This window comes from Perca flavescens, chromosome 15 (genome assembly GCF_004354835.1).
Source record: "Perca flavescens isolate YP-PL-M2 chromosome 15, PFLA_1.0, whole genome shotgun sequence".
NCBI classification, from domain to species: Eukaryota; Metazoa; Chordata; class Actinopteri; order Perciformes; family Percidae; genus Perca; species Perca flavescens.
In genome coordinates this window covers 14512825-14534157 of record NC_041345.1, presented here as the reverse complement: position 1 = coordinate 14534157, position 21333 = coordinate 14512825, and the positions used below count along the sequence as shown (strand labels likewise).

Here is a 21333-nt window from a genome sequence, read left to right as displayed (position 1 = left end):
GGATTACATGGACTATGCACTGCGAGTGGAGGATGATAAGTGTGTCTGCTGAGCTCTGTTTGCTGGCATGTTTAATTCTGACTGTGGACTTGACTTTGGGTTTAGGGCCAAAGAAAGACATGGAGTTCACATTTCTATTATCTGCTGGCAGCACAGAGTGTTTTTACCAAACTACAGCAAAGAACGACAGCATGGAAGTTGAATACCAGGTAAATACTGTATAATTTTTCTCTCTATCTTATTGTCTCTGTGTCTGTCAGGTACAGTGACAGTATAATGGGTTTAAAGTGTTGAATCACTTTATGTCTAACTGAAAAATGAGTGAACGGGCTTTGGACTTTGGTCTTGCATGCAGAGAGATAAGAAAAACCTACTGTTGTTGAAGACACTTATCCTGATGCTATAGATTCTGCAAAAACATGTTGCAAAAGTACTTCATTTTACTTACTAAGTTTACTTAATTTCAAATACAAAATACAAATACATATTGTTGCTACAAATTCAAAAGTACAATTGTTGCCAAGCTCAGTCATTTTATGGCCATGACCTTTGCATTGCTTTACAACACAGTCATCATACTACTACTACTGCACCCTCTGGAAGCTAGACAGTGTGCAGGAGTTTCTTTGCAACTTTTGACCTTCCTCATCTAATAGATGTGCAAAGTATTTCTCCGTTCTGAGCTGTACTTTCTGACACAACAACCAAAACCTTAAGAAGGTTAATGATTCCATATCAGAACTGTTGAACTGTGTCTTACCTTGAGTTTTCCTTTTACTAGAGGGCAAAGAGCAGGCAGTACTAGTTAGCGAAAGAGAGAATTTCCCTACACAAATTTATTATCACTGTGGCATATTATGTGAGCCAGTGCACTATGAGGGTTTTAATTTGAATATCAGATAGCAGTTCTGGCTGTGGCTTGTCTGGATATGCTGCATTACTGACCTTAACTGCTCTTTTACAGGTGATAGCTGGGTCAGGTCTGGATGTTGGCTTTGCCCTCATTTCACCCAGCGGACACCGGCTGGTCTCTGACTTCAGGAGATCTGATGGCATTCACATGTAGGTCACTTACATGCTCTCCAAAAACCTCATGCTTCTGATGTGATGCTCAATCCCTGTAATACTCTTTCAGTCAAGAGTTGATGTGCCCAAACTCATAAAAACAAGACTTGATTTCCTCCTTTTCTAAAAAAATAAATTTTAAAACTACGCTGTGCTATGCATTTTCACCCACAGATAAAGACAAACAAAACAAATGACTACCATTTTTTTTTGCCATTACAGTTAATAGTTTCAACCATGATATTGTTGAGAGAAAATGTCCCCTGCTGTTTCCTTATTATTTTCTGCAGGGTGGACCTCACAGAGGTTGGAGACTACCGGTTATGTTTCGACAACAGCTTTAGTAAACTCTCAGAGAAGATGGTGTTCTTTGAGGTGATTATTAATGGTCAGAGCAGTGCAGGCGGAGGTCAAAATGAGTGGGCGGACGTGGCCACGACAGAGAGCATGTTGGAGTATAAACTGGAGGACATTAGGGTGAGTGAGAGGGGAAAAACAAAGAGCTATTGCATCTGCTGTGTCTATGATTCTCCTTCAGAGAACACTTGAATTATCTGATGTCATTCTTTTTAACGTCTCAGCACTGACTCCCATCTCCTCCTGTCTGCTGTTCATCCTCTTCCAGACGAGGATGGACTCTGTGTACCAGCGCCTGGACAGGAGCCGTCAGGTCCTCACTGTGCTGCGGGCCTTAGAGGCGAGGGACCGCTACCTTCTGGAGGACAACCTGTGGCAGGTGTCCTTCTGGTCCTGCCTCAACCTGCTTGTCATGCTCACCGTCGCTGTCACTCAAATCTACACCCTGCAACGCCTCTTCGATGACACCAAGCGGGTCTGCACATAGTCACAACAAAAACTACCTCCAGCCAAGAGAGTGCAGCACCTGCACAACTTGAACATTTGACCCAAAACCTTTTACAGTCTATACCCTAACTGACCTGTGCACTGGGAACCTAATTTAAAGGGATAGTTCACACTTTTGTGCTTTTTCATTGATGTTTTTAATTTCAGTCACATGGTAATTATATATACAGTACTGCCATATGCACACACAGAAGCACATACTGTGCATACATTAAACTTACATAAATACACACACAAATACTTTCAGCCAGTGGCACCCACAGAATATTTTCAAAGGGGTGGCCAGATGGGGCCACTGAAAAAACTGGGGTGGCACACCAAAACCAAAAGCCTGAATTTCAGGAATTCTATTATGCTGATAAGGCTGGTTGAAAATAATGTCTATATAAGAGTTAAGGAATTGCATACTGATATACTTTGATTTGTATTTTACAGTTGTTACTAATTATCTGATGTGCAGACTAATACCGATACAATTACAATTTTGAGTTCCACAACGTTAATTTACTGTTATGTATCTACATGTCAGGCAATTTATCGTTCTTCAAATAGGCTTGTTGTCCATTTCCTTAAAAAATGCATATGCATTTCCCACTACTTGCAGCACTGATATCTATTAATGTCACTGGGGAAGCTAGAAAACCACAGCTGTTCTGACTGGAATCTTGTTTTATTGAGTTTCAGACTACATTTTGCAGGACATTTTTCTAGACTATATTTTATCAAACCAAAACAAACAAAATATCAGAAAACTCACCTACTAAGTGTACTTCTTTTTTATTTAACTAAGCCTGTGGCTGTTTAGAAAGATCAAATCTAAATTATTTATTGTGATAAAAAAAACAAGTATTTACACAGTCACTCTCCCTGATCATTTTCTACATCTGGAGATGCAGTCATTTGGTTCATACAATTGCACTAAGGGGTAAAACATACTGTACATAAGGCTGTACTTATTGTGCATTTCAATCACTACCATTATATTTTCTCACGGTGTTGAAACTTCCTGGGACTGCACAGCATCATTAACATTTTGATATTCAATGGCCATGCTACACCACTAAAAGGTATTTTCCGTTGTCATCAAAGAAGAGAGACATACAATAACAATAAAAACAGCACCAAGTCTTTATCTGGTGAGTTCAATACTGTATCTCAAATTATTTTTTGTTCAGATAAATTGATTGTGTGGCAAAAAGTAGGAGACGGAACAGATTCGTATTAGATTTGTGTTAAATTAGATTCCCCACTATTACACCTTGGTTCTGTGGAAATGCTAATACATTTTAGTGCTCAGAACCTTTTTAAACAACATTGACTATAGAAACGATAACTATATTTTACAGACTGTTCAATTACTTATGTGGAGCCAGTAACAGGCAGCTTTTCTGTTTGAGTGAACTGAAAATAAGATATGTAGTTCTTCTGTAGTCCTGCTGTCATGGATTGAAGGCACTTCATGTCCACTTCAGGCTGGTCAAAGTCACCACTGGTTTCGACGGGGAGCCGGGCGCCTGTTCAGGAACAATCAACCAACATTAATCTCTTAACCTTGTGACATGCACTTTGACAGGTAATACTGCAGGAGCAGTCACTGGAACAGCAAGGGCATTTGTAATGAGGCAATCTGTTAGCGAGAGATCATCCACAACTCTCATTGGAGGATGATAAACACATAAACCTGGATTGAATAAGTAACGTTGAAGATCAAAAACGTAACATTTATATATATAAAAAAAGAAGAGATTACCTCTACAACATATTTGAGCAGATTTAGAACACAACAGTTTTCAAGACAAAAAAATCTTAATGGGGGCTTTCTATGCATTTGGGTTAAATTCGATATATATTGTGCCTATAAAAAACATTCTCATCCCCTTGGAAGTCTTGTTGTCTTACAACAGAGAATTAAAGTAGATCTTCCACTTCAAAGGGTCTCTTCCTGTTGATCAGTGTCACATTAAATCTACTTTGACTCAATGCTGTGCAAAGGCAAAACATAAAAAAGGGAGGTGAATGGAGCTACGTTGTCTGCGAGAGAGAGAAGAGAAAGTGGATCACACAAGACACAAGGAGACACCAACCACCAGAGCCAGTCCCTTTATTGTACATAACACCTCTTTATTTACTCTCCATCCTAAATCAGTCCATGTTGTTTATTAAAATCAATTCATTGCTACAGAGGCACTTGACACGGGTTTGCAAAACAAAAAGAAAAGTGATTTTTACAGGTTGGTTTCCAACCCCTCCCACCAGACCTAGACTGGGGAGGGGAGGAAAAGAGGAAGGAGGCAGGGCACATCCATTAGGAAGAAGGCAGTATTACCACAACCTAATGTATTACAGAGTATTACAGTCTGGGCTTCTCAAGGGCAGGCTGAAGGGACAAGGAGACTTCAAGAAACGTATGGCCAATAAGAACTTTTATCACATGAGCTAATTTTTGTGTAGCAGGGGTTCGGGTAAGATACCATGTGAAGGGCCTGCAATCTAGAAGATTTGGCAGCTTTAGAAGCTTATTTTAATCCTTGTGGCACTGTCATTGAAAGCCAGACCTGTAGAGAAATACAGGGGAAGAAAAAGTACACTCTGTCTCATGAGTCCATTGTTTGGGACAATTTGAATTCTTTAGTTTCTTTGTCTTGTTGGCTAATTAAGTGTCTATGCTCTGTGCTGAGAACAGAGAAAAGTCTAGACCGCTTCTTTAGACAGAGTGTGCTTTCATACACCACAACTCCCACCACTACCTGCTCACCACACTACTGATCAAACCTAAAACAGAAAACATTCTACTAGCCCAACATCACTCCCCACTTGACCAGTTTCCCCCTAAATTGGTTTTAAATGGTCAAATACCCTCAAGGAGCAATCAACATATTTATTTAAATAATCACAGCTGTGTAGACGATGTCCAGCCCCAGGTGCCCTTCCAACATATGACACATTTAGACAGCTAATCTCTGTAGCAGAACCCCAAATAAAAGTCCAGGGGAAGCCGGGGAGCTGAGATGTACAGCTGATACAATTGCAACCAAAAATATCAAAAGCAATGACAAATGCCCAGGTTATAAATAGTGCATCAGGAGATGACCAATCTCTTTTTCCCTACATGCAAGAATTACTATTAGATTACTATGAAATGACAATGTTAGTGCTTCCTTTAATAGGATGACTAGGTTTTAACATGTCTTTGCTTTGATTAGAATCAATAAAATATTTCTGTCATCAACCCTGCAATTAAATGAGATACAAGTGCTAACTCCACATTATAGGCCAGCTATATACAATATTTTTAATGCACGGACGCAGGAGTCATAGCAATAATACATGTCTTTAACAACTAAGCTCAGAAAGAGATGTGCCAACTCCTAAATGCTTAATACCATCTTTATACTCTAAAATCACATCATCTTCTACACGCCCGACCGAGTTATCCTCTGAGAGGAAACAGAACTTTGTGCTCGGCTCTATATGAATCAGTTAATCCAGGAATGAACTAAATCTACCCGAAGGCTGAACGTCTCATTGGGGTTCAACTGAGAGTAAAGGGATTATAAATGAAGGCTTTAAAAACTCAGAATTATTGGAGAGAAAGCATCTCACAAAACTCAGACAAGCTTCAGCCTGTCCCTCTCCGGCTCTCCGGTTTTTGTGCATAGTGTTTTGGTAATGGACTACATCCTCCCTGTTATGAGTGGCTTGTGGTAAGGCTACATGGCTAGAAGTGCTTGGATTAAAATGGCCAATCTGGCTGACATCTTTTTATTGTGGAAGGACAATTCACAGAAGGGGGGCTGAAGCTACTCTCTCATGCAACCCTGCCCTGTGTCTTTTTATGCTTGGCTTTTCCTGCGATTAGGATTTCATTTTTAAAGCTACATTTATGACGGTCATTAAAAAGGACAAAGTCACTCAAATTAAAAAACGCAACGGAACACAACAACACCACCAAAATAACAACAGTTATAATTAACTATTGTTTTAGGTATGAAATCTGTTAGGAAATGAAAACCCAGTAAAACATTAACAACAGGTTAAGTGTGTATATTACACATATCTAACCACAGCCATTCTAAAAAGGTGGAGGGAGGGGAGAGGAAACCCAACAGTCAGTAAGTTATTCAATGAGCTTCTGCTGGAAACCTTGTCAGAAGAAATAAACCAGTTTTTATAATAAAAAGAGCTCTAACTGAATTTGATACTTCATCTCCTACATATAGAAGCTAAATGCATCCCACAGATCAGCTGGGTTTTATTTTGTATTACACAATTTCCACAGCAGTCAAATGTAATATTTAAGTGGTTAAGGGCTTCCTGACATCCATGTGCACTGATAAAGATGGCATTAGCAGCTTATTACATTGCTTGAAGAGAGACATATTAATGTGGCTGGACGATGCAAATTAGCATCGCAATCAGTCAGCCCCTCCCCTTGAGCCCCCGCCCCTGGCCTTTAGTGTGCAGATACACACATCCACACAAGAACACACACACTTAGGTGGGCTATTCGACAGGTCTAGTCTAGCAGGGAGGGCTCAGCAGGGCGGATAATGGTGGGCCGATGAGAAGGAGCACCAGGGGGTCTTCGGCTACAACAGGGAGAGAAGAAACAGAACAAGGAGTGAGACGTACTCACAAAGAGACAGTGGAGAAACCAAAACAACCCGACAGAGAGAAGAGAGGGAAGGGGAGGACAGAGGGAGAGTGTGAGGAGAAGGAATGCCAAAATATTAAATACTAAGATGGGATAACTGGTGAGAATGAGAAATGACTAACCATGCCTGTGACTCTTAAAAGACAGAAGATGATGAGAAGTTAGTGAGATAACATTACAAATACAGTGCAACAAAAATTGCATAAGATACACACAAAGTATTGGTAATCTCATCATAATACGAAGTCCTACCTGGGTACACCGGGTGGGACACGGGCAGGCCGGGAGGGGATCTGTGGGGGTGCGCTGAAGGGATCCTGGTGGCTGTTGAAAGCGTTGATGGGTGGGCCTGGGCGAGACGGGATTGGTGGTGCACCGAAGGCGGGAGAGGGGTTGAGCGGAGCTCCGAAGGCAGGGGAAGGGTTCATGGGTGGTCCTGGTGTTGGGCCCCGAACAGCAGGCGGGCGGCTGGGGGCCGCGGTAGCTGTAGGAGTTGGCCTGCGCTGAGGGGTGGGGCTGAGAGGGGGATATGATTAAATGAAACTGACATTGTGATAATCACCTAAAAAGATCCCATTAATTCTCCTGTAGAGCTAGAGGTGAGGGCATTTTATCGGAGGTGTGTGATGCTCTTTTTTGTGGGATTGTAAAATTTTTCAAATTCAGGAAGGCAAGCATAATACTAAAAAGGTAAACAATTTGTCTTTTTTTCCCTCACTGTTCCATATCTCATCCATTTAAACTTGCTCACAGTTTAAAACTGTTATTAGATACTGTATTGTTCAGCAGTTTTACCTGAAGCTCAACTTAATGCTAGTTAACCCTGATCTCACCTGGCTTCTTGGATCCAGGTGTTATTTATGGGCGGGGGTACTGGGGTGGTGATCGTGTTGGCGCTGATGTCGCCAATAATGAGCAGCGCCTCCTTGAGTGCATGATACATGCGCAACATTTCGTCTCTACGCTGGGCCTGATCCTGGGATTCCTCCATGAGGCTGTTCTGGTCCCCAGACGAGTAGAGATAGGCCAGCAGCTCTGAGTGGATGAAATCCTTTGCCTGAATGGAAGTTAATAGTATTAAAACACAGTGTTAAAACACAGTATGGCAACTTGCATCGCTAAAAAACGAGCAAAAGTGAAATGATCAGGAAGGTTAATGAATTGGAAAATGTGGTTGAAAGAAGTAAAAGACCATTGCTAAGAAAGGATGGGACTATCTAACCACAAGTCCAAAAAACAATGTATTGATTAGAGAACAAAATATATAATAATAATATATAAATATTAGAAAACCATGGAAAAGGAGCTGCCTAGTGGACAATGGAGCGAGTGTTGGTGTGTGTGTGTGTGTGTGTGTGTGTGTGTGTGTGTGTGTGTGTGTGTGTGAGATGCCATTAAGTGAGATCACCACAATAAAACCTAATAAATGGACAGTGGATAAGTCAATGTGAGCATGCACCATAAATCCTGTTAATTAGTGTCTTTAAGTTGTTGACCTTGTGTGAACATGAAATACATGACCACTGTTGCTACTAAAATGAACAAGAAAAAGAAATGCTACTATGCACACCTCCATGGTGCGATGACATTTAGACCTTATTAAATAGCATTTTATTTGATCTCAGCTCAGCTCACTGGTTTATCAGGTATCTTGATTACATGTATAAAGAATATAGTAGTGTAGGATGATACATTTGCTGAATAATGGCAACATAACTGTCTGCATATCAGCTACTGAAATAATACATTCATGTATGCATAAAGGTCTACATGGTTTGTACAAAAATGTTTATTTGGTATGTAGGATGGGCATTAGAGCCCGACCGATAAAGGATTTTTAAGGCCAATATCAATACAAATATTTGGGGATTTAAAAATCTGATATATCAGCCGAAAAAAAAAAAAAATCAAAAAATGCGTAACAAAAAAAAGATTTCCCTAACATTAGTTATTTGTAGTCCTCACTAAAGTAATGCAGTTTAAAAATAAACTTGTTTGTTTTATTGTCACAATAGAACAGAGGAACATCAAAATATATTAAAGTTCTGATAAATAAAATGTATAAAAATACAAACTTAAGATATGAAACTTAAAGTCCTTTGAACAAAAACACAATAACACCAAGAAAAATCAAAGAGTGTTGCCAAAAGGGACATTGTAGAGTCCCCTCTGGTGGACAAACTGGGCAACGCCAACACTCATAACATGGTTGAAGGGTGTATCGTCCGTTTTTATTTTAATTTTTAAATGTTCATTTATCGGCCATTATAAATGCATATACCGATAGTTTGGAAAATGCCTAATATCGGCCAATAATATCAGCCTGCCGATATATCCGTCAGGCTCTAATGGGCACCATGCAAATTTACAATATGCACTATTTTGGCCTGCAGTGCACTGCTGTTCACATTTACACCGTTAGGTAGAGATCCAACTACTGCCAGCATTTAGCATAGCACACAGCCTTAGGTGTGGGAGAATACACTTACACAGCTAGTCCAGCACTACAAAGTGGTGGTCATAGATTAATAGCCTTCTTTTCTGTAAAGTATCCATAAGTGAAACACTACAGTGCACAGTGTTAAGGTAACAGACTCCGATCTCTTTCATTGCGTATCCAGATCTGCAGACACTTTCTCTGTTAATGGCTTGTGTCGGTTAATGGCTTGTGTATGCTGCTGAGGACGGGTGGGACTCACACTGTTGATCATGAGATGCATGATGGTCTTGGGAACGAGGTCTCTGGTGGTTTTGTTGATGATGCCGATGTACGAATCCACCAGGTTGCGGATGGTTTCCACCTGTCGCTCCAACTGAGGGTCCATAGAGAATGTGTCTGCAGGGGCAGCGTCTTCATTCTCCGTCTGACGACAACAACACACACAACAAAGATGAAGTATTAACATATCATAAATACATCTTCGTAGTTTCTCTCTGTAGAAGTATAAATTATGACAACTGTCCCAAAAGTGCACACAGAGAAATACAGAGGTGCAGGTGTTAATGACCAATGTGATATTAACTAATGTATTTCTAGAGACAAAAAGCCCCTCCCAACCACCCACATACCTGGTCCTTCTCCGGATAAACTCCTGCCCTGAGGAAGGATGCTTTCCAGCTGTCCACATCCTCTTGAGAATCACAAGTCAGTTCTACTTGGCGAAGATCCTTGTAAACGTTCCTGTACAGATAAACCAAAAACAAACAGTGAGTGTGTAGGATTAGCCAGTACACAAGGACATGTGTGCACACCAAATAGGTAAGGTACATGTGCGTTCATACATACAGTATTCACTTAAAAAGATAAATCTGACCTCTGTTCGGTGTTGAAGATTGCGAAGATGTGCTTTGTGGACATAAAGCCTTTCTCCACGTCTCTGATCTTCAGGTTATCCAGGGGTAGCATATACTTCTTTTCTTTCTCCTAGCATGATGCAGACAGAAGAAATGTGTATTAACAGCAGAACAGAAACCTGGAAAATACAACACAAAGAAGTGAGTAATTGTATATATTTTAGTAATGGAGATGAAAACCATTCTCCACCAATGAGTAGCCATGACAATCCATTTTCTCTGTGTGGACCACCACCAGGCTGGCGAGATGGAGAAATACATGATGGGGCAGAAGAGGATGAGAGGAAGAAAAGGAGGAGCATGAGGGAGTTCTGGGGGGGATGGGGTGCCAGCTTTCACTGTTGAGCAGAGACATCTGGAAGCATTTATGTCTGCACTAACACAGAGAGCGGCGCAGGCCCAACCGTTACATCACACTAAGACACACACACACACACACACACACACACACACACACACACACACACACACACACACACACACACACACACACACACACACACACACACACACACACACACACACACACACACACACACACACACACACACACACACACACACACACACACACACACACCCCACACCCACACCCCCACCGCCCCCCACCCCCGTAACCCAGTACGATTTCCTGCAAATTCCAAAGTCAGATCCCGGCTGGAACATTTCAGCCCGCCTGCCACGTCAGTTTGCCTCCACCATCCACCCGCTCACAATCTCTTTCTCGCAAAAGGCGAGCAACATAAAAATGCACCGCTTCCAGTCGGTGTTTGGACACATTGAGGCCACTGGACTGGAGATCATCTTTAGCAGTGGTATCTTTAAGGGATCTTTTTTATTTCGCTGGAAGAATGAATTTGACTTGGGCCTTGGAAAGAAGATCAAGCGGTGAGTAAAGCAAGTACGAGGCTATTTGCACTTAAAGCCATTTAAATAAAGTCTAAAATCTAAAATCAAATGATCAGTGAAACTAGACTATTACAGTGCACTAACATGAAAGTTACTCTCCAAGTCTTTGAATACATTTGAAAAGGTCTATAATATAAACTGTAGAGCAGAGTTTGCACATCTGTAGATATTTAGCCAAAAGGGAATGTTTGAATCGGTTGAAAGCAATGATATAAGGGGTTAGATTTTTCATATTAATCTCTATTTGAAATAATATTTGTTTAATAAGATAAAACATAGTGGCTTTTCAGCAGTATAGGGCCTGATATATTAGCCATTTCCATGTATGTGGCTTATTTTTTTTTTTTTTTTTATATGTGCAAATGTTTCACTGAGGTAATGTTTGCTCTCTGTGCCCTCTGTCCTACTGTCCTAGGGTAGCGACCTGCAGCCGCAATGACCTCAGGGTTCTTCCTCCCGTCAGAGTCCTCCTCACCCCCCCGCCTGCCCAGTGTTCAGACTACCTGTTCATCCGGCTACAGCTGAACAGTAGTCTGCACATTGGTTAGGCTGGGCTGGGACGCACACACCTCCAGACACCGCTGGTGATGATACCAAATCTCCACTTGGGATGTGTTGATGGCAACAGTGCCAAATGCATTATCTTCATCTTTATGCATTCCTGTGGTGCTGTGTCATCTTATCTTAGCTATCCATATCCCTAGTGCCCAGTGAAATACAGCACTGGAACAGAAATTCTTCTCACCTCCTCATCTTTGTACCAGGACAGGGACTCCGCAGTCAGGATAAACCAGTACTCCTTGGAGCCTCCTTTCATGATGCTGATGTTGATGGTTAGCCAGCCTTTCCTGATCACCTACACAGTGAGGAGAAGATGTGGGGGAGAGAAAGGGTGGTAGGGAGAGAGGGGTACCAGGAGGACGGACGAAAACAGTCGGGCTTATGCACTGGTGACAAGAGGGCCCCATAAGGGTTACTGGGATGTGACTGACACTAATAATATCTTACCTGCTTACCTCTACTAGGTCAATGTCCCCTTTTTAGCTCGATATTCAACATTTGTGTTTATGAGACTAATATTACTTAAATATGCACTACAACATAGAAGTATGGATTAAATGTGAAACGTATTAAGTGAACAGCATGGAGTGAACAAAGGACAGTAATACTTATTGTGTAATATGGCTAAACGTATAAAAAATCATCAAATTGTTAAGTTGAAAACACTGAAAGGGGATGTAGTCCTTGTTCTTTTTCCACTCAACAGAAAATAAATCCTTAAAACAACAAACAGGACCAGCCCTGACACAGAGTCAAAGACCAAAGGTCGACGACGGTATGTTAGTGTCAGTGGGTCAGTAAAAGCTAGCCTATGTACTAGTAGTTAAAAATTAAATAAAGCATAATTGCAAATAATTGCAATGGCTTGTTCACTGATCTAGAGTTCAAAGAGGGACAGAAATCTAAACAGCAAACTAAAAATCTAGTGTGGAGAGATGGAGAGGGAGGAAATAAATCTGACTGAGAGGCCGAGTTAAGTGAACCATAAGCCATGAAAAATAAGCTTTTTGGAGGAACCCTCTTACCTATGTCTCTCCATTGTTGTCCACGCAATGGGGGAAAGCTATCTGTGAAAAGTGTGCTCTTATGGCTAAGTAAAGCTAAGGGGAAATTTCAAAGTCTGCTTTAGACCTCTCTTCTGCACTCCTCCATCCCACAGAGGACTGGAGTAAAGTATGGGGGAGGGAAGGGTTCATTAGTTCAAAACTGCCAACATAAACATGGGAGAGGAGGCAATTACATAGGAGCTAAACTTTTAGTTTGCCTTGGTGAGGAAAAAACTTAAACTTCTAAGAAAACAAGGAGTTTTAAATCCTCTAATTAAAGTCAGTTGGAAATGTTATAACCAAGTTGACATTAAGAGAAAATGAGGTGTGAGGGTTTTACAGATGAGAGGCTTTAGTTTCAGTAGTAAACTGTCAAGACATGTTCAATACAGTTCTGTTAATGCAAGTGTTGCAAGTGGATAATTAAAAGATGTACAATTACATCTGAGATTAACTCCAAGGATTCAAAAACATATATATATATATATATTTTTAAAATGATTAGAATGAAACATGCCAATTTAAATGAATTAGGATAGTCAGTAGGTTTTGAAAATAAAGAGATCTTACCAAGGACTTGTGACTAAATCATTTAAATACATCCCAAAGCCATGACCAGTCACCATACAAAATAACTAGACCATTTTTTTTTGTTCAGCTCTTAATACAGAAATAACAAACACTTGGAGACAGGTGGGTTTTTGGATATGTACGTACTTTCAGTAGGAAAAAAAAAAAAGAAGTCACCAGAAAAGAATGCAAAAGAAAATGTTAAATAATCACAATGTTTACTATGCTGCTGATTTAGTCGCTCCTCACATGCAGTCCATCCCTCCCCGTTTTGTCTCCTAGCAATGTTTAGGGCGATTCTCACAACAAGGCAAACTGTTGAGTCCCCATGCATGAGGCAGCAGCAGAGGTATAAACTCAATGACATGAGAACTGATGCCATTCCATGGTCAGTGGTCAAAGATTCCCCCCCTTCTCTTTCTGTGGTCCCTAATAGAGAACATTCTTTTGTGGGAGTAAAATAATTTATGTGTCGTTTTAAATATTTGGTGGAGGAAAAAGTAAAATGTTAGTAGCGACCCAGATCATCTGTATGCAATTAAAGACAATTATTGTCCTATTAAAATGAAACAAAGAATTACGAGAGCAAACTTGCGGTGTGTTACTGTTAAGTCAGTTCCAAATTACAGGTAACTGCGTGCTAATGCAAGAATTGTAATTGAGATCAATTTGATCAGTCTGGAGACTCTACCTTCTCCTCGTGGACCTCTCCCAGTCCGCCAAGCTGCACAGGGGTAGAACAACTCATTATGGTGAGGTAGAAACTCCTGTATTTGTAGGAAACTGTTGTTTTCTCACAGCATTCTGTCTTTTCCACCCAACCATATTGGCTGACCTGTGTATGATGGCCTCAGTCCTTCTGCATGGCCTACCCCTGCTGCCCCCTGGCAGGGTGCGGTTTAAATCTTTGGGGTACTTACCAGAATCTCACCCTGCAGTAATAAGAAGGGGAGGGGAAATTAAAGCAAAGGGGGGGCAGTATAAAACCAAAGCCCAAAGAAATGAGAAAGCAAGCAAGCAAAGATGAGGGACAGATGAGGGGAGAGGGAAAGGGGTAGCAAGTGGAAAGTTGGAAGGAGAGAATAGGAATTAAATAAGAGACAGTCGAGAATGAAAGTTCAAGAAAATGTTGAAAAAAAAAAAAAAAAAAAAGGTGACAAGTTTGAAGGGAGAAAAAACAGGAGGAAATAATCCATGATACACACAGAGAAAGACAGAGAGAGAGAAAGAGAGAGTGAGAGAAAGGAGAAAGAGAGAGACAGAGCAAGAAAGTTACATGCAATTAGAATTACTTCAAGTATACAACAATTTGGTTATGTCATATTTGTTGCTCAGTTGATAGGTGCAAGGTCCATGCACATTCTGAATTGCAATACAAAAAGGATGCTTGTGAGTTAATGCAAAGGCAACAGAACAACCAACAGAATTTTGAGATTAATTGTTGCTTCGCTGTAGATCAACATGCCTGGGTCACATGCAAACAGCAATTAATAATAGCCGTGGAAACAGATTCTTGTTTCAGAAAAGCAGGGATGTGGAGTCTTCTTTAAGTTCCCCCTCACTGAAACTGCAATCTCTAACGCTGATTATCAGCATTATAATCATGTTTCAGAATCTTACAAATACACACCATACTTGGCTAAATATCAGTCTGCACAAAAAATGATAGGAGAAGTACTAGCTTCACAACATTGTGGACAAAGCCAGTTCAATATGAAGATTAGAAATCAATGGGACTGGTTACAGTCAGTAGTTAAAATGATGTACAGGGACGGAATTGTGAACAGTAGTTATCAGTAGATAGGTCGAGATATACTGTATTAATGGCTATGGGCTAAATCATTGCTGGAATGAGATATATTCACATAGTTGACTAAAAGGTGCAGACACACCAAGCAGACGGCAAACAACTAGTGGCAACGAGGGCCGACAGTGGCATTGCCTCTCACGTCGCCTGTGTCTTGGCAAACACGCCACAAAGACTACAGTCAACGGCCAACTAGCATGGACGTTCTGCGCCTGCGTGAGAGGAAATAACTCTCCATGCCAGCAGGTGGACAATAATCTATTTGTCATTCAGAAAGGGAAACCGGATGTATAAACCGTTGTTATGATACATACAACAAAACAGTGTTTGCCTGAATCAGCCAGCGGCGGCACAGAGCCTAGAGTCCTTCTGCTTCACTCCCCACCGAATGACAGCGGACACCTGGAAATGGCTAACCAGATTGTCCATCTCACGGGCTGTCATCCGTTCTCTAAATAAGTCTCCCTGCGGTGGGGAAGCCGAGGGAGCGAACAGTCCGCTGTGGCAGCTGGCTAGTTAGCTTAGCTTGCAATGGCTCAAGAAAATGAGCCAAACAAAGCTGTCAATCATCTGCCCATAGCAATGGGCTTTCCTACACTGTGACAAGGGTGTGTGAATGAAACATTAAGTTGTTACATTTTACTAATATAGTGGTCAGCCAGCTGGCTAGTGTAGTACCTAGGGGGCTCAGTTCTCAGTCTAGCACCAATTGCGGTGCAGAGGGAGAGGAAGAGACAACCCTATGTGAATTTGATGGATCAGATCAGATGAAAAATGAGAAGAGACTTCTGCGTGTGACCTCTAAACAGTTGTTTGCTTTCCTCACTACCATTTTTCTTCTTGTGCACTAATTCGCCTAAGCTGAATAGCCAATCACATGGATTCCTCTCACCAACAACGATTCAATATGTTAAATTGGCCGAAAAAAAGCCGAATAGGGACAACGGTACTTGACACACTGCAAAACTAGGGCGAAGGACGCTCAATGTCGGCCCAACTTGGACCGACGATCTCCTTGGTGTGTCAGCACCTTAATAGGCTGGTAATGGGAGACATCAGTCAAGGGAGATTAAATCTGGAATTGGTGAAAAGGTCAGAGCTGAGAGATAAGAGAACGTACCTGGTTGGGTATGGCCCTCTTTTTGTTTGCAGCTGTGTTCCTCTGCTGGGCACTGTCATTACACAGATGGACAGAAAAGAAAATAAACACTGATGACACCACACCAAACACAACCTGTTTAAAATATACACTCACTAAATATTCATGTGTCACTATTCTATTCATTTACAATATTGTATATATGTTTTATAGCCGTTTGTCTCTTGTGTAAATCAACTTTCTGGTTTAAGTGGAAATCCAAGGTTTTGATGTTATTGTTACAAAGAAAAATACCGGTACTAGTATACATGAAGATGAGAGTGGCTTGTGGATGAATTTGGACAACATGGAGGGTCAAACTGTCTCTTGCACACATACTGTACACACAACCCTACATCCTTCTGTTGGCCCACCTGTTGTTGCCGTACCCTGGGGGGCTACCATCATCGAGCCTTCTGTAGTCAAGGCTGAAAGTGACGTCATGAGAACTGTTAAACAGCCCTAGCTGACCTCTGACACATTACAGCAATCCACTTGCCATGCAAAGGGCTAGGCATGAACCCTCACACACTCAGGCTTGCTTTGTTACTCGGTCAACAGCGCAACCCACACAGAGGAGGGGAGCTCCACATCTACATGCTACTGCAACTGCTGCGTTGTGAATTCAACTACACACTATACACCACTTAGAGATGCACCACAAAAAGTGCAGTGTGCAAATGAGTTTCCAGTGCACAACAGCAACTACAAGCAAATGCAGTAAAAATCAACACTGCTCCATCCACTGGTACAGTAGGCATTCTTTGAAGTGACAGTCAAACAGCCTGCAGCAGACAGGAAGTGTATCTGTCAAGCAATCAAGCATGCTTGATTGACATCGTTTAGAGGGAGAGTAGTATTGTTGCATGCAAAGTGGGAAAAGGGGGGGGGTACCTTAATCATTGTGGCAACCGCCTCCTCCACAGGGAGACACATGCTCTGATGTGGCTGATCACTAATTGGTATGCTTCATCACACTGAGGCACCGCAGTTTACTTGGCTTTTTTAATGTGGCTAGTTATAAGCAACACTTTTTCAGTGGTGGTGATTCTGTTAAGTTTCTGAAACATCAACTGGGTTCCACGTGTAGTGGTGGCCGAGAGTTACAAGATTACTTCTAATCTACGGAATTACCAGTGCACCTCAGACAACGGGCAACATGTAGTTAATCGGTATCGCAACGCCTGTGCTGAGACTGGGGTCACCGGCAACAAGCTGTAAGTTGGGCTAGAAAAGGTGGAGGGGGAGGAGGGGTACATACTTAGCAAAGCCTATGAAGTCCTCATGATTGGTGTTGATGTAGGACAGCTCAATGTCAATCAGCAGCAGAACCTAGATTAGAGGCAGAACATGATGATTAGGATGGATATGTCTCAATTAAACACTCCTTTAAAGAGCTCACATTATGCTCATTTTCAGGTTCATAATTGTATTTAGAGGTTGTACCAGAATAGGTTTACATGGTTTCATTTCCAAAAAACACCATACATTTGTCGTACTGCAGCTTCTTTTTTCACCCTGTGTGTTGAGCGCTCTGTTTGAGTGAGGCATCTCACTTCTGTTCCATCTTTGTTGGGAGTCGCACATGTGCAGTACGTAGTATCTTTGGGCCTCCGCTCTAACTAGCTTGGTTTGAGGGCGTGCCACACTAGCAGCTATGCAAGCATTATAACATGTGTTACAAAGTGACGCAAAATGACGCACGTTTGTCACAGAAGTAAAGGCTGGACTACAATAGAGCGGTTTCAAGGAGTTTGTGAACAGTGTTTTCTGTTGGAGATGGTAACTCCCTTTGGTGTAGACTTTGGGTGTTTTCACTTTGTAAACCTATTACATGCACAAAAAAAGATATTTAACAATAAAAAAAAAGGGAAAAAGCCAAAAAGCATAATATGAGCTCTTTAAGAAGACACAAATGATTAAGTGCTAGGTCTCACTTCTGAAACTTCACACTTGTGAACTACGAAAAACAAGACAGATTACATCTACAGCTAGATTTATAAATAGCTATACCAATATAGTCAGACTGATATTATCCATGATGCAAATTGCTGATGTGGTGGAATTGAGAATATGCTTTACTCAAAAGTTTCAGTTTATAAACACTACAATTCAACCTGCCAAACCTAAAACTCTCAGTCTTGTTTTTTTAATGAAGTTAACGCTGTTCTAAGGCAAGAATAAAGTTCTGACAACAACACTTCCGTTTTTGGAAGACAGTAATGGCATCTCGTTAATTTCTTTTCTTGTGAGGTCTTGAAATAATTGAGTGATCTCCAATTACATTTTCTGCACATTGCTGTTTTGTCACATGTCTATCACAGGATTTCACGGTGTTGATTTAAGGAAAGTGGTGCCAATCAAGGTAATACTGACTAATACTGTCAACTGAAACAAATTTTACAATAACAGATTTTCCACCATGATAAAGAATGGTGCGTAGCTGTGATATAACTATAACAATGGCTAAACAAAACAAGTGAAGTTGGAAAATGTGTGTGTTGCATCTGTGGTTGATCAATCTTTTTTTTTTCTCAGTATAGACAGAAAAGAATCTAACCAAAACTGTTTAAAGTTATTTAATCAAACTACTTTTCGGCCAGAACTAAGCCCTAATGATATACTTGTGTTCTAGAGATTTAAATAGTTTTGAGTCTATAGAACCTTGGAAGATGCAAACAAACTAAGCTGATGCAGTACAATTCAATAGAGCTTATAATATGCAATTGGTGCTTAATTTGTGTTTTGTGCACTAAACTGCAGCTGGGATAAATGGACTGCAAACATACACACACTAGAAGGAAAACATTCTACATGTTCTGCTGGCAAGCTACCATTTCCAGCAATGGAAAGGCCCTTATATGCTTTTACTTTTCTCCATTTGACAAATGTTAAAGCAAAACATATCTGATGCCTGGAAGGGTCACACAATGCAATTTTGTCCTTATGCTGCAGCTGGAGGATCAACAGATGCAGAGATTGACAATGCCAGATGACACATTATTACAGCTAACGGTGACTGTTCAGGCATCAGTTGACTACTTCACCTCATGCTACATCTGGTCGCATTCCCCTTCCCCCATTTATACGATAACTTGAGGGGTGTCACTTCATTCCACCAGCATCTCAACATAATACTGCAGTGGGGCTACATATGAATTGCAGATTGCAGCTCTTACTGTATTTTTTTTCTGCATATCAAAACGATAAACATCAAAGGCTGACCTGAGCGCACTTGGTGGGCTTGAGGGCCACTAGTCTATTAAATCAACATCCTAGCAAATTACCTGGTCCTTGGTCTTCCCTTCTCTTTCTCGGACATGAGTTGTGACAATCCTCTCAGTCTCCTCTCTCAGCCTGGGGTAGGAACTTAGCTGAAAGACAACACAACACACAGCTGTAGCATTGAACGGAGAGAGACACACACACACACACACACACACACACTTACATGTGAGCTTGAGCTTAGTAAGACTTACCAGTAAGTGTCAGAGAGAAACAGGAGTGAGAAGAGAATAAGTAGGAGAACAAAGGGAAAGAGGTAGTCAAGTGACATTTTAGTGTCACACATATCCAAACAACCACAAACCAACACACACATAAAAACGATTGTTCTACAATGTGATATTTACTATCAGCCATGGATGATATCATGAATTAAGAATCAATGTGGTAATGCTTTGCATTTGCCATTGCCTTTATCATGCAGGTTTTTTTGTTTGTTTTTTAGAATAAAAAGACCAGTTATATGTTTTAAACTAACCAGGCAATGTCCAAACTTACAATACATTTAAAACTGTCATTTCTAGCTGAGTTTTGATAGTATTAATGTTAGTGAAGACTGGATGAGAAGAGAAAGTGACAGAATGGGGTGAGGCAGTGGTACACCCCAGAGACAGAGGGGAAGGATGGCTGGGTTACTGTGTGTTTGTTGAATAATTTAACGGTGTGCAGAGCCTTCCTCTGTCCACAAGATGGCAGTGGAGCACCGTTGCTTCGGAAACACTCCATTCAAGCTGCCAGTGGACCAACACATCCATGACCCAGCGCCCACAGACTATTATGGCGCTCACCCACTGCTAGTACCAGCTCGGCTCGGCCGCGGTGCCCCGTCCTCCTTTTTCCACTGCAGATTTAGTACCGCCTCATGCGTGAGGCGAGCGTGGCTGGTCATCATAGCGACGCCGCAGGAAACTGCCGTGACTTAACGCAACAGACACACACAGAACGTCGAAGGTGTGTCGTTTTTGATTCTCGGTAAGTGGCTGTTGCCACAGCCAGAAGATACATTTTGTTTCAAAAGAAGCTGGAGGCAGCCAAAAAAAATAAATAAAAAAAACGCTGGCTAAACTATTTAAAAATGGCGGGTTTGTTCAGGTAACCATCAGTTGCTAGCAATGATGATGCAGTGATTAGTGATGATTCTCTCCGACCAATCAGTAGTCTGCAGGTTTTCACGTCACCTTTTGGCGTCGTCTCAGCTCGCTTGGAACCTTGACGGAGGTAATACAAAAAAAAAAAAAAGTCGCGTTGGCAGGTACCAGGGTCTTTTTTTCATAATGGAAAACCAAAAAAAAAGGCGAGGCGAGCAGGTACCATGTAATGGAAAAACGCCATAAGTATCATCTCTGCCCTCACATTACTCCCTTTCCATCTGGTTCAGCACAAAGCGGAATGTCAGTCTGCCATGTGGGTCAGCGAGGGAGCGTAGCCATGCTCTGCTCTGCCCAGACTGACAGACCAGGGCCATGGGCAGAGAGAAAAAATTATTACTTCAGCTGATGCTGAGGTAAACTGGGAGTTTCAGATGTGATTTCTAAGTTAATTCTCAATCTGAATGGTATGGAGATTTCCTTTGGTGGGAGACAGTTTAGGAATGGGACGATACACACATTTAAAGCACAGGGCACAGATGGCAAGGGTGGAGATGGGACTGATTTTACTGGGGTGACCATTTTACCGATATGACAGAGATAGACATTTAGAGAGGAAAGAAATCCCTTCTCTTTTCATGCCATCATCTCAGCAGGTGTGTCCCTGGTTACCTTAACGGCACACTTCATGACGAGTGCGGTGAGCTCGGACACCACAAGGTCCACACATTTGAGGCTGGGCTCTTTGAGTTTGAGGATCTGCTTTTTGACTATCGCCTCGAAAGCCAGGTCAGGGGTGAAGAGCCCCGTTCTGAAAGGTCATGGGGTCAGATTGCGTGTTGTTGTAATAGTGAGAGAAAGGGATAGGCAGAAATTAAGTAAAGAGAAAAAGAGGACAGCCAGGAAAGAGAAGAAATAAAAAGAGAACAAGTCTTTGTTCAGTTAGTCATTTCTAGTTGTTGACAGACAAATCAAGCAGTGGAGGACAAGCCA

General features: G+C 41.5%; 2 protein-coding genes across 6 annotated transcripts in view; one reads left to right on the top strand and one right to left on the bottom strand.

The window, feature by feature from the left end:
- The first annotated feature begins 14 nt into the window (after positions 1–14).
- On the top strand, positions 15–1909 carry tmed1a (transmembrane p24 trafficking protein 1a). The gene is made up of 4 exons (XM_028599261.1): positions 15–209; positions 965–1062; positions 1356–1542; positions 1691–1909. Exons 1-4 carry the CDS (start codon positions 15–17, stop codon positions 1907–1909), a joined length of 699 nt encoding a protein of 232 aa, XP_028455062.1.
- Positions 1910–4013: 2104 nt separating this feature from the next.
- Positions 4014–21333, bottom strand: part of dnm2a (dynamin 2a) — a 33826-nt gene continuing 16506 nt past the window's right edge. Inside the window, exons 10-21 of one of the 5 annotated variants that reach the window (XM_028598550.1) lie at positions 21013–21151; positions 19255–19341; positions 17229–17299; positions 15950–16001; positions 13943–13954; positions 11591–11701; positions 9898–10007; positions 9653–9764; positions 9283–9447; positions 7417–7640; positions 6836–7099; positions 4014–6518 (exon numbers count right to left, since the gene is read on the bottom strand). In XM_028598550.1, the coding sequence (XP_028454351.1) occupies positions 6446–6518; positions 6836–7099; positions 7417–7640; positions 9283–9447; positions 9653–9764; positions 9898–10007; positions 11591–11701; positions 13943–13954; positions 15950–16001; positions 17229–17299; positions 19255–19341; positions 21013–21151 (1420 nt within the window). In that variant the 3' untranslated portion in view covers positions 4014–6445. Of the gene's footprint in view, positions 6519–6835; positions 7100–7412; positions 7641–9282; positions 9448–9652; positions 9765–9897; positions 10008–11590; positions 11702–13942; positions 13955–15949; positions 16002–17228; positions 17300–19254; positions 19342–21012; positions 21152–21333 lie in introns of those variants that run through there. The other 4 variants (XM_028598547.1, XM_028598551.1, XM_028598548.1 and 1 more) reach the window with 4 other exon arrangements.

Coding starts and splice junctions, on each gene's coding strand:
- tmed1a (XM_028599261.1), top strand. CDS start 15: ATGCACTGCGAGTGGAGGATGATAAGTGTGTCTGCTGAGCTCTGTTTG. Junction 1,063..1,355: donor AGATCTGATGGCATTCACAT/GTAGGTCACTTA, acceptor TATTTTCTGCAG/GGTGGACCTCACAGAGGTTG. Junction 1,543..1,690: donor ATAAACTGGAGGACATTAGG/GTGAGTGAGAGG, acceptor ATCCTCTTCCAG/ACGAGGATGGACTCTGTGTA.